The 13,385-nt window shown below is 33.6% G+C and overlaps 2 protein-coding genes across 3 annotated transcripts in view; one reads left to right on the top strand and one right to left on the bottom strand.

Moving 5' to 3' along the window:
• Positions 1 to 905: 905 nt before the first annotated feature.
• On the bottom strand, positions 906 to 4,501 carry LOC119837773 (nucleoplasmin-like protein). 2 transcript variants are annotated; one of them, XM_038363525.1, is made up of 6 exons: positions 4,360 to 4,501; positions 3,610 to 3,749; positions 3,298 to 3,423; positions 2,855 to 2,980; positions 2,174 to 2,224; positions 906 to 1,772 (listed from the first exon to the last, which is right to left on the bottom strand). In XM_038363525.1, the coding sequence occupies exons 1-6, from the start codon at positions 4,379 to 4,381 to the stop codon at positions 1,671 to 1,673; spliced, it is 567 nt and encodes a 188-aa protein (XP_038219453.1). In that variant the 5' UTR covers positions 4,382 to 4,501; the 3' UTR covers positions 906 to 1,670. The 2 variants fall into 2 exon arrangements, with proteins under 2 accessions (XP_038219453.1, XP_038219454.1); XM_038363526.1 differs by lacking the exon at positions 2,174 to 2,224.
• An 863-nt stretch (positions 4,502 to 5,364) lies between these two features.
• Positions 5,365 to 13,385, top strand: part of LOC119838030 (ubiquitin thioesterase trabid) — a 12,675-nt gene continuing 4,654 nt past the window's right edge. The window contains exons 1-11 of the mRNA XM_038363843.1: positions 5,365 to 5,556; positions 5,817 to 6,080; positions 6,613 to 6,693; positions 7,750 to 7,843; positions 8,216 to 8,310; positions 8,502 to 8,592; positions 9,077 to 9,193; positions 9,542 to 9,689; positions 11,082 to 11,167; positions 11,766 to 11,879; positions 12,343 to 12,471. Coding sequence (XP_038219771.1) covers positions 5,955 to 6,080; positions 6,613 to 6,693; positions 7,750 to 7,843; positions 8,216 to 8,310; positions 8,502 to 8,592; positions 9,077 to 9,193; positions 9,542 to 9,689; positions 11,082 to 11,167; positions 11,766 to 11,879; positions 12,343 to 12,471 — 1,081 coding nt within the window. The 5' untranslated portion in view covers positions 5,365 to 5,556; positions 5,817 to 5,954. The remainder of the gene's footprint in view (positions 5,557 to 5,816; positions 6,081 to 6,612; positions 6,694 to 7,749; positions 7,844 to 8,215; positions 8,311 to 8,501; positions 8,593 to 9,076; positions 9,194 to 9,541; positions 9,690 to 11,081; positions 11,168 to 11,765; positions 11,880 to 12,342; positions 12,472 to 13,385) is intronic.

The following is a 13,385-nucleotide window of genomic DNA, read 5'->3' as shown; positions in this document are numbered from 1 at the left end:
GCGTTATGACATTTTCAAATCGCATTTTTAACTAGCCGTGTATCAAAATCATATCCAGTATATAAGTGTATATAATCTATGATCATATCCACTGGTGCGTCAGCATCGTCGCACTTTGATACTGACCTCCTGAAGACCTCATAAAAACGGCGAGTTTAATAAAATCGTATCTAGGCGGGTACCAAATTAACAATTTCTGAAATCCGTAGTAAGCTCCAAGGCGACATCTTTTTACAGGAGCTTGCACGCGTACAACTTTCATGTTATGGCAATTGTTCTGTGCTCCTGCTGGGTCGGTCGCTGTCCTTTCTAGACATGATGATAGAAACAATATGCCTTCGGGCCGTCCAGTATATGGATTATGTGCATATGAATTTTGTATACATACATATGAATTTTTTACGAATGGTTTAGCAGTAAAATAAAACTACGCTAAGGCTTCGTAGGACCATGCGTAACAAGATCCCAGTAGATGCCGGTTCATAACCCGTAACGACCTACCTGTTCACATGATCTACGCGAGTGGAGATGGGCAAACGCATAGATGTAGGAAAAATGAGAAGCGAAGACGACATCGTATAATGTCTATTACCGCGCGTACTGATCGTGCGGTCCGTTTGTAATTTTAGCTCTTGTTTTTCAAAATACCTAGGTAGGTGCAGTTTTAAACTTAGTTTAAAACAAATTGAAGTACATACTAAATAGATGGATTAGTTATCGTTTCTATTATCACATGGCTCTATGCAAATTTGAACTTAAAAGCAAATCAGCAGAGGAAATATTTACCAGTTTCCATACCAATTACAAAATAAAAGAATAAAATGTTTAGAAACGTTTATTTATTATTACAGTTCTTATGTAATATGTATATGTACAAACAAACTATATTAGATTATCAGTTTTCATTCTGAAATGAGAAATCATTAGCAATTCAATAACATGTTGTCCGGCAGTACACTGATTATGCTTAAATTAACTTAATACATCAGTATGATTTTTAAACTTATTAATGCTATAACACAGTAAGGAATGAAAAAAATTAAGTTCAGAAAAATGTTGTCATACTACGTCATCGGTTGTAGAAAAGAAATAGTCTGAATTATTTCACCAAGACATCATCCTCCCTAGTATAGTTTAAAGTACTGTTTACTTTTTAAAATTTATCAAATTTATAGTACATAACAATACTAAAGGAATTTAAGTCTTCTTAAAATAGACAGGCTAAATGGATGACCAGTAACATTCACAAACATTCAAACAATACACTCTCTCACAAGTCATACAATGTTAACCTATTCTCGATTACCACACTATGTTGTTAAAACTAAGACGCCCTCATCGCCACACTGTGCACAGCCAACATAATGGCAATAAACTAGGTAAAATTACCTAACATTGATAGCCATTTGTATAAAATGAATTCAGTCTTCCAACAGCATTGATCTGTCATAAGTCACAAAGATCAAATTAAAAATAATTTAAGTCAATAATACTTAAGATTGTACAAATACACACCTACAAACTATGTCGCTCTGAAAGGTGGAAATACCACGAGATTGCATTTTATTAACACCTAGTCTCAAATTTAAGATGTGTGTGGAGCCCACAAACTTTCGTTAACGGCAAACAGTGTGGTCTAAAGAGGTTAGGAAGCGTCACAGGCGGTTCATTCACTTCTTGGCGTTTTTCTTGGGTGACGGAGCCTTGCCTTTGGCGTTGTTTGACATTTTCGATTTCTTGCCTTTCGGCTCACCTTCCTCCTCATCCTCATCCTGTTGAAAAAAAACATTGAACATGCATTATTCAAAATCATTTTATCATATTAATGAATCTACAAATCTAAAATGCAATAATGAGAGAATCGGTCATGATTTATAACCATCAAAATGAAAATCACAACTGATCTCAAGTTCAAGGCTCTCAGAAGGAAAGGGATTTAAGAATGAGTACAGAAAACCAACAGCCAATTTTTGGAAAACTGGTAATTGTTTTAAGGCCCAGTTTTAGCAAAACATGACAGAAACCCAGCACTATGTATTTTTTTTTACCATATCTATGTGTTAGACGCCTAAAATATGATTCATTTACACTTTCATTATTTTGAAGAAATGGGCCATATGCCCTTTTCCTTCTGTTTGCATTCATAAGTGTATTAGTTGAAGGTTTTCAGTACCTCATTCGTCTTGCGCTTGCCGGCTGATGATTTCCTTTTATTCTCATCTTCCTGCAAATTTAGTAGCTACTTGAGTACTTGTTACAAAATAAACTCTTAAATTTAAAAACAATGGACAAATTACGAATACATAAAATAATTTACAACTCTTAAGTGCTGAATTTCATCAATTCACAGGTAGACCCACTCTAATCAAATGACAAAAAGTATGATTATTTTGCGGCAATATTGATATTCGTAATTTTGAGTGGAAGTTGGAATACAATTTTATTTTCGGCATGTGAGAAATGCATGCAATTATTGTATTTAAACAAGTTTCGAGTAAGGTTCTCTTAGAAGTAGCAACATTGGCATGTTTTTCATTACTAGTCATTGTTAGTCACATTCTTTATCTTTATGGATTTGTACTCACTTATAAAATATCATGATGACTTTCAATAATCTCCTTGTATAAAAATAGCTTTTATTAAATAAATTGTATAACTGAAGTGTATCTTTAATTTGAAAGTGATGTAAAAATTGTTTAGTAGTGTAAGTTGTAATTCTCAATCCAAATATTTAGTAACTAAACTCAAAAACTAAAATGAAGCTGCTGGAGTCCATTATTTGTTGAAAGAAAATCTTCACCAATGCCTAATAATTAATCTAGCATTGAACAATACAAATAAACTAAAGACATACCTTGAACTGCGAGTCATCTCCCTCCTCTTCATCAAGCATTTCCTCTTCCATCTCCTCCATATCTTCAAACTCCTCCACAAGTGCACCAAGCAAGTGTTGACCAATCAAATGGACAGGCCCTGATCCCTGTACATATTGGTATACTTTAGGATATGTATGGATTTCAAGGTTGTTGAGAGTATATCATTGAATAATCAGACAAATGCCTCGAGAAATCATGCTTGGACTGTGTAACATCAAAACGATACTACACTATCCATCAAAATAACCAATGGTTGTTTTATCATCATTTTAACTAAAAAAAATCATTAGTGGCATTGATTGTGTATTATCTATTTGTCACAAGAATATAATTAAGAAAAAAAAAAAAAAAAAACAAAATGGAGGAAAGTTTTAAGTATCATATTAGGTAATTAGAATATAATATTAGGTAGTTATAATACCTGTGTGAGTGTGAATGTTACTGGTGCATCAGGGAACTCAATGTCCAATCTAGCTTGCCTCGTCTCACCAACTTTCAGGATGGCCACAGGGATTTTGATTGCATCTTGTAAACACATTGTTTCCACCTGAAATGAATAATAAACAGGCATACATGAGCTAACTATTAACTTCTATTATAATAAAACTTCAGCATGGCATTCTATTGGTTATAAAACGATAAAAGGCATGCTATGACATATATGCACAAGTTCATAAGAAATAATTAAATTTTTAGGTTATGTATATTACAATAAATAACTTTATAACATCACCTGCACAACATTAAGTTCGTCGGGCTTAGCATCTGGTCCAAGTAGCGCAGTACGAATAAGCAATTTATTATTGCGCGGGTATTCCGCTTTCGCTTCAGGATCCCATGTTTCGGACTGGTGTGATGAAGAGAGGGTGACGCCTGAAACAGCGTGGTGCACAGGTTAGACTTTGAATATAAGCACAACGGCAATATAACCTCAATACGAACGGTTACTAAATAAAACAACAGGCTCCTCGGCTAGTTTCGCTATATCAGTGAAAATATTACAAATGGAAAAGACGCTCTGCAATTTGGCATGGACGCCATTCTCGTTTTCAAATTACGCGCCTTTATAAGTATCATACCACGTTATTTCACAATATTATACGACTAGAACTAATTTATTCACTGTCATAGAGGAGGAGGTTACTGTTAATAGGTATAATATATTAGAATTTAAACTTGGAGTAGAAAAAGGCCGATAATACATAACAAAATTATAGAACAAAAAATGGCGGCAACGTATAATATATTCTTAAATTTTTGTAAGATTTAGGTACCCGAACTTCTTACCATATTTGTAGAGTAACGAGAGCCCGATTAGACGGCAATATACAAAAATTATAATAACAGCACTTATGAAAATGGCGAAGAGCCGGGTGTCAAATTGTGACGCAAATTTTGGAAACAGAATTTTAACAAAGTACACAGTAGGGTTCTAAAATAATACAAATATCTGAATATTCACCTATTACTTTGACTAACTCACCGTAAAAATATTCGTCGGACATGGTGATTTCGTTAATTTATTAAGATTTTCCGACACGTTCACGTGCGATGCCGGTGCACACAAATCTGAAGTCGATGTTACCATTGCTAAAATCGCAACTCTGCTCTTTCTTTTGACAGACGCTTCATGCAGGGCTACTATTATAAAAAAGTCAGCGCTATTTTAAAATAATATTTTAAGGGGATTTTTTAAATCTATTTCTCATATATATTCTTGTCTTAACATAAACATATGTCTATAAAACATGTCTATGTAATAACAGTCATAGAAACGCGCGACTTCAATAAAAAATTCAAATTTTTGATTTATTTCTTTCGCGTAATGATTTTATAGATATAACACCAACCTGCCTCTTAAGGCTTGTATTGTTTATGTAGCTATTAATCTGGTATTTAAAGAAAGTAAATCTGATTATGAGGCAGGATTCGAAAGAATTCGTTAGATCATGGGTGTCCGTCGGACTAAGGACACTGTTTAATGGCAATTTTTTTCAAATATTGTGTAATCAATAATGCATTCATCAATTATTCATCTTTCTCTAATTAATACACAAACAGACACGACTAGGATACATTCTTATAAATACGTAGGATAGACGAAAAAGTACTTTGTGTAAATATGTAAGTTAGGTCCGTGCCTCCTCTTTTTATGATTTTTAAAATATTTTTATTGTAAAGTATAATCCACGTTTAAATATTTTAAACAATGCAATTTTGTTGATAAGACATGTGATAACATAGTTAAAATAAGTTCGATATTCCAACTCTTCTTTAGCTGGCAAGTTGACCAGAGACTAATCTAAATGTTTGGTCTATTTATGGACAAAAATCGCCATTATAATAAAATCTTGATTTCTATTGGTTGAAATAGTGTACAAGACTCAATGTGGTTGGAAGAATGTGAAGTACGTATTTTCTTAACCATTGAGCACTGAAAAGGTTCACAGGTTATTGGTGTATTGGTAGAAATGTCAGATGAGACAAATTTATTAGTCAAAATAGAATAGAAAATACCGTATAAACATAATTGCCTTCATCTCCGTTGTTTCCCTTATGTTTTTTCCTATTTGTCCCCATTGATTTAGTTTGATTAATATAAATTATTTTCGTCCATCCGTAAGCTAAGGCTGTGAAATTGGAGAAAAATATTCACCATTCTATATTTTCGTATTGTGAAGTAAGTATAAATTTGTTGCTAGATTTGCTACGTTTAGTCTTGACCTTAAGCTTAGGGCATCGATGCTTTAATGCAGTTTTATGTTGTGTAATAACACTGAAATACCACAAACGATGCCAAGTTTTATGTTGTCGATTTAGCTCATAGTTGCAAAAAGGCTCGAGCATTTTAGCGTCTATCTGTCAATTTGTTATGAAAGTGTTGCGACATTATTGTTTCATTTGTGCGTTCGACGGCTATATTATAAATCTTTGTTCTAGATTAAAATATTTGGGTTGTAATAATAATCATAACAACTGTGCAAACACGAATACTTGTCTTATAAGAATCTAGTAAGATGTCAACCTCATAATAGAGAGAGGGGCGGTTGATTTCCACTAATTGTAATTGATGGTAAAATGAGTGAAGAGTTGCAAAATGATGGTAACAAAAAGAGTCCATCATTGGCCAATGCTGAGGGTGGTGTGCAGGGAGCAGAGTGTGGGGCTCACATTGATGCTTCAACTAATGTATCACAGGCACAGGTATTTTTTTAAAAATATTTATGAAGTGCTTTGGACTAATTCAATTATATATATTTTTTTTATTTAAAAAATTCCTTTATAAGTAACCAAAAATGTTTTGTATGATACTTTATTGAGTATTCAATGAAACATGCCAGAAGCTTGACAAACGGTTAATCTAAAATTAACTTTTTTTTAAATGAATCCATCAAAAGGACTATATAAACTGATGAGTTTGTTTGACTGGATGAATCCACTGATTGTCTCATGGGAATTACTGGTTCCAATTGAAAAATACCTTTACACTTCAATAAATAGTATCGGTACAAGAATAAAAAATATTGAAATGACAGCAAAAAAAGACTGAACAGCGGACAAAATTGCCTGGGTCGGCTAGATAATATTTGTACATTTATTTTACATCTGCAATGTGTATCAAGGAAATACATACATTTTACATTAAAAAAAACAAATACTGTTTTTTTTTCATAACAAATATTATTTATGTAGTATTTTACTATTATTTTTATATCGACATTGACATTTTTTACAGATGACAGGGGGTGTAGCTTCAGATAATGCAAAATGGCGATGTGAAATGTGCACATATGAAAACTTTCCTCTCTCACGCAAGGTACTATTTATATTGATAATTTTGTTTTGTTATATGCGCTTACTATTATTTATATAGTATATAAATTTTGGTAGGTTGCACTTTTTTAATTATTTCATTGAGTGCTCCAGAGAAATCTTCACATTCCATCAGTAAGAAATTTTATTAAATGTAGAGCGCACAGTTTTTAGATTTTAGAATAGGTTATTCAGACATTGTCAGATTATTCATAAAAAAAAAGAACTCTGAAAATGTGTTTGTGTCTGTTAAGCATCTTAGATACAATGTAGGAATTGGCATTGTTGGCTATAGTAGGAAGGTTGCCTATAAACAAAGAAATGCAAAAAAAGTAAATGTATCTATGTTTCAACTTTCACACAAATATGTTTGTATGAATCATGGAATAATACCCATCAATATACCCCTTTTTATTGTTAATTTAATTGATTATTATTAAAATAATTGTTGTGTGTTATTTTTTAACATATCTAAATATACAATCAGGTTTCTATCAAAAGAACTCATTTTGACAGTACAGTTAGATTTTGAGTATGGTGAAACAGTATTTGTAATGCATGATTTGATCCAGAATTGACTCTTGATATTTATTGTGTTATTTATTATTTATATTCTGTATTTTTGATATTTGTATTTATAATATGTATAGAATTTCAATGATTCTATTTTGGGCAAAAAATCTTTGTAATTTTTCATAATATGTGTGACATTGAAAAGTCTTGAAATATATTTATAAGGACAAAGAGTGACCTAAATACATCCGAAGACTTATCTAAAGTACCCCAAAAGCAGGTCCAATGAACCTGTCTGGAATGTGATGTAGCAAACCCCCACTTTTCAGTGCTTAAAAAGGAGAGCTTCTCCTTTGACTGTAGAAAGTAGACATTGATAAACCCAGATTATTCATAGGAAAGACAATAGGAAAAAATTAAAAAATAAAAAAAAAATGAGTACAAATGAGCATTGAAACCAGCCATTTAACCCAGTTGGAATGAAACTATTCCACTGATGCATTTCATTACATGAAAGGATTTCTACATGTGTTAAAACTTCTTTCAGTGTACAATGTGTCGGGCGCCCAAACCTTGTCTTGGCGAGGATATATTCAAGTTGCAAGATGGTGCCAGTGCTTTACCCACACAGGACATATGTGGTATGTAATTTATGAACACTCTGACTATAACCATAATTGTTAAATAATTAAAAAGTATTTACTATCTATTTACTACAAAATAAGTAGGATATTCTATGTTCCCGAGGAGGTCACAGACGAATAATATTCAGTACCCAAGGCTCCCTCCCGAGGGCCATGGGTACTTGTGCAAGATTTTCTGACTATAAAAAAAGAATATTCTATGTTTTGTAAAATGAGTAAAAAGGGGATAAGAAATTATTTTAGCCTCATTATAATTGGTTTATAAACTATACTAACTTGCCTGAAGTTATAGTTAAAACTGAATCATTATTTTTAACAATAGATATTTTCCATTTTCTAATACCAAAATATGTATTTGATGCTTTCCAGGTGCAGAAATGGTTGCAGAAAGGTTGAAACCTTTGAGGATATCATCACCGCAGGGACATGCAAGTGCCTCGTCAATTAATAAATGGTCATGTGCTGTGAGTAGAGAGTAGAGTTGCCACTTTAAATTAAAATTAAAAACACCTCAACCAATTTAAAAAATCAGTTCAGTTTATTTTTTTATTTTAGTACATATATAGACAATATGTATTATACTTTTCATTCAAAGTCAATCCGAGCGAGGCCGGGACGCATTGCTAGTAAATTTATTTCTTATCCATTATTTCAGACGTGTACATACGAGAACTGGCCGCGTTCGCAGAAGTGTGCTATGTGTGGTGCCGCACCGCCCCGAGGGCACGACGCGCCTAGACCCACTGGTTAGTGAATTTGAACCTTAACCATATGCATTTAGAGGTTCGTTTGTTTTTCTAGTAATGAAAAACATAAAAGTATTTGCTACAACTCCTCGGAGGTTTGTATCTGTGAAAACTTCTCTCTAATATGATTTTGAACCTTAGCAATATACATTTTCAGTTTATAATTAGTATTTTTCTCTATTCAATGAATTAACTATTAATGAACAAGAGTTATTGTGTATATTCAAGAGATTTGTATCTTCTTGTATGCAGTGGAATGTATACATTCCACTAATGCAAGCAGAATATCAACTTCATAAATCATATACAGACAACATGATTTATTAAGTTGATATTCTGCTTGTGGAAAGAATAATATAGTACTAATTAATTTATATAATACATACAGCACAATTATACTACCTTTTTTACTTTTTTTGTTAACCTTTCAATATAAAAAAAATATAATATGCTTAAAATTAATAACAATGAAAATTGATTTCAGGTATAAATGACATATGCAATAGTCAAAATACGTCTGTACATGAAGTGGACTCGAACGGGCGTCGATCAAAACGTAGGAATAATAATGCTGATTGGATCTGGTTGCAAGCTTGCCTTGGTGAGTTTTAAATGATACAAGTTAAATTTAGAATAACTTTAAAACAGAAAAATTATTTTCCCCCGAGATATTATATAAATTTTACATACATTTTCCTAGAATGAGAAAGACAAGTTCTGTATCCAATCTTGTCCACTAACACGTAAAAAAATGTAATCTTCTTCTCTATATAAAATTCCTGTGTCACAATGATAGTTACCATACTCCTCCGAAACGGCTAGACCGATTCTCATGAAATTTTCTGCATCTATTTGTCATATTCCTAAACGATAAGAGTAATGCAGAGCGGCGTGTGCCGGGTCAGCTGGTCATAATATGAGAATAGTAAGTGTGAGGCGACGGTTGCAGGCGTGGTGGAGGGCGACGGGCGGCGCGTGGACGCGTACCTGGCGGCGGGCGGGTCGCCGGCGCGCGCGCTCTCCGCGCCCGAGGTGGCGCTGCTCAACCGCGCCTCCGCCTTCGACGCGGGCCACACGCTCGTGCACCTCGCCATACGGTGCGTGCGCGCACCTACCTACCTATATAGCTATATAGTATATAGCTCCCCATCTGTCAATAGCAGCCCGATAGCCCGTTTGGCAGACATGAAAAAAAAAACTGACACTTACGTCATGTCAGTTATAGAGTCCAATGGACGTCTGCATGTGATGGAAAAACATTTAATAAAAAATTCAGTTAAAATTAAAAAAAAGCCCTGTTCCTATTAGGCTAAAGATTATAATCAACTTACACATAATACGAAGCTGTTTGAGCCCCCATCGGAGTATATTTGCAGACATTCGGTTTATCTACCCACTTTCAACCCCTACAACTTTTAAACGGCTCAAGCGATTTTCATCAAACATATTTAAGAATATTCGCACATAAGTCACATTTAATACAAAAAAATACTGATTGAAATCAATGCATCCGTTCGGGAGTTATGATGCCACAAACAGACACACACGTTACTCATAACGCCCCTCTTTTTGCGTCGGGGGTTAAAAAAAACTGGACGCTCATGTCATGTCAGATAGAGGTGACGAGTCAAATGGTCGAGCGGATGTGATAGAAAAAAATAATATAAACTATACTACTACTATATCTATAACGCCTCCATTGTCAAGAACTAAACTGAATTTTAGTAGGACCACACGGAAGGCAACAGCTTTCAAAACAAAGAAAGAATCATCAAAATCGGTTCACCAAGTCGAGTTCTAAGGTAACAAACGAAAGAAATACCGTTGGACCTCCTTTTTTGAAGTCGGTAAAAAATGTTTTCGTATACCTTCATATGCCCCGGTTTGATCCAGAACATTGTAACTATGAGCCGTGTAGCAAATAATAAACCAACAAGATGGATAGATAACAGCAGAATTTTTCTGGAATCGCTTCTTGTTAAAGGCACTTTAGTGTAAAGCGTGAAATATGTATAGTTTGATATCATAGAGTTCCCATTACACACATGTAAGTTGGAGGAGATATTCTGATAGATAGGCACATGACTGTGAACAGTTGCATACAGTTCCCATAATATTACGCTATTGTATATCCCCCATAGACAACATTTCAAAATAACATTCTCTTGTATTTTGCTTTATTTTCAACTAGCTGCGCCCCGCGGTTTCACCCGCGTAAGTCCGTATCCTGTAGGAATATCGGGACAAAAAGTTGCCTATATGTTATTCCAGTTGTCCAGCTATCTACGTACCAAATTCCATTGCAATCGGGTCAGTAGTTTTTGCGTGAAAGAGCAACAAACACACACACATCCTTACAAATTTATAAGATTAGTAGGATAGGATTAGTAGGATGCTTTAGAAATATCAATAGAAGTGAAACGATCTTACAATAATTAGGTTAACTATAATGTAATATTGCATTAGCTAAATGTATATTTCCCTTTCAGGTTTCAAAGACAAGAAATATTATCAACATTACTGTCACGGATATCGGGCGGGGGTCCCGGCTTGAAGCGGTCACCATCTTATGTAGGTATGTAATTGTGAAATTATTGTATTGTTCACTAGAACACATTTTGCTCTTACAGTTTGTGTACTGTCACAGCATGCCAATGAAATTTTTACGAATATTATAAATGGGAAAGTGTGTTTGTTTGTTTGTCTTGTCTTTTCATTGCGTGATTTTTGTATCTGTAGATAGTTAAGAGGCTAGAGACATAGGGTACGTTTTTACCAACAACTATACACATAGTCGAATTCTCGCACGAAACCGCGGGCGGAAAGCTGTTTAAAATATGAAGCTTGTTAAACAAGTGTTATATATTCATAACGCTTTTGATAAGACTGATGAAACTGTATTTAAAAAACACCACGCACTATAAGTCTGAATGCCTGAAGTCTGAAGACTGTTGGCTATGTGATTGAATAAGTTATATTAAAACATTTGGAAATAATTGTTCGCACGCTTTTTCGCTGGATTTAGATTTCCAAAGCATTTAGAACCACAACAAAAAGTTTTATTATCTAATCTATTATTTTCGATCTATATCATGTTACTAAGATTGGTACAGTTCAAAGGTACTCTAGAATTTGATATGAATACATTTGCTAACCTCAATTTGAATTTCCAGCGCCCGATCTGGCCTCAGCAATAAGACGACACGTGGCCAGCTGTATACGGCACAAGAAAGGCAACTTTCCATGTCGATATGTAAATGAATTCTGTACATTCTCTCTACCGGCTGGTGAGTAATAAATATATTTTTGGTGAAAGTTTTATGGATTAAGTTAAGAACTAGTTGACCCGGCAAACGCTGGTCTGCCTTGCGCTTATCATTTAAGAGTATGAAAAATAGATGTTGGCTGATTCTTAGACCTACCCAATATGCACACAAAATTTCTTGAGAATCGGTCTAGCCCTTTCGGAAGAACATTGTGACACAAGAATTTCATATATATATGAAAATGCATATGAAGTATATACATCACTTAAATAGGTTTCTTGAATACATTGTAGTGATATTGACCATAAGCTTTAATGAATAAATAAAATATAATTATATGAGGTCATACAATATGATTCATTGAAAATTAACATTCACAGTTTCCAACTTAAAAATGTACCAAAAAATCATTCAAACACAATCGCAAGAACCATGATAATCGAGTAGTGCATTATTACTAAAAATATTACTTGTAATTATACAGAAATCGACGAGTTACCAGCTGCGATACAAGAGCAATTATTCGCTGAGCTGTTAGACAAGGAGGCACAACAGACGCTCGAAACCGATACACCACTCATCAATTGGAGTATAGAACTTACAGTTAATTTAGGTATGTAATTGCTTTTTTTTTAACCGATTTAAAATAAAAAACTGGTGCCTCCCATGTGGTCCCATTTATATTAAGTCTACTTCTGATAATGCATATTTATGATAATTACTATTTCTAACGAAAATATAGTTATTATAATCTTATACCTTTAAACGAGCAATTCTTGTATATATATATATATATATATATATATATATATATATATATATATATATATATATATATATATATATATATATATATATATATATATAATTGGGATCTCGGAATCGGCTCCAACGATTTTCATGAAATTTAGTATATAGGGGTTTTCGAGGGCGATAAATCGATCTAGCTAGGAATTTTTTTTAGAAAATGTCATATTCGTGTTTTATTCGTGTTTTTTTTTTCCCTGACATCTATTGGTGAATAGTAATACTATTTTGCTTTGTAGACAGCTGGACAACTGAAATAATGTCATATTCGTGTTTTTTTTTCCTGACATCTATTGGTGAATAATAATACTATTCGCTTCGTAGATAGCTGGACAACTGAAATAACACAGGCACTTTTTATACCGATATTCCTACGGGATACGGACTTGCGCAGTTTCAACCGCGGGTCACAGCTAGTAATAAATAATTGAAGTAACAAACCGACTATTCCCTGTCCAATCTATTTCATCATAAATCTATTGTTGATTTTTGGTTCTAAATTTTGTATTGTTGTCTAAGATAATATCATGTCATACTTTATATTAATATTGATTGTTAACTTAACTGCTTACCGCCCGTTATGCTCTTTTGATGTTGGATTTTTTTTTTTAATTTCTATTACTTTATTCTTATACAACAAAGAGTTTTGAAACTTTATATGTTTCTTTTTTTCCTTTCTTACTTTCAATTGATTGTGCGTCGTCTGGCAGGGTCCCGGCT

This window comes from Zerene cesonia, chromosome 29 (genome assembly GCF_012273895.1).
Source record: "Zerene cesonia ecotype Mississippi chromosome 29, Zerene_cesonia_1.1, whole genome shotgun sequence".
Taxonomy (NCBI): Eukaryota; Metazoa; Arthropoda; class Insecta; order Lepidoptera; family Pieridae; genus Zerene; species Zerene cesonia.
The sequence above is the reverse complement of the archived record's forward strand: the minus strand, read 5'-3'. Positions and strand labels throughout refer to the sequence as shown.

What these genes read in the sequence shown, in the direction of transcription:
- LOC119837773 (XM_038363525.1), bottom strand. Translation starts at nt 4,381, where the DNA reads ATGTCCGACGAATATTTTTACG. An exon ending in GAGATGACTCGCAGTTCAAG is followed by an intron (nt 2,225 to 2,854) that starts GTATGTCTTTAG and finishes CTAAATTTGCAG; the next exon opens with GAAGATGAGAATAAAAGGAA. An exon ending in GCAAGCGCAAGACGAATGAG is followed by an intron (nt 1,773 to 2,173) that starts GTACTGAAAACC and finishes TTTTTTCAACAG; the next exon opens with GATGAGGATGAGGAGGAAGG.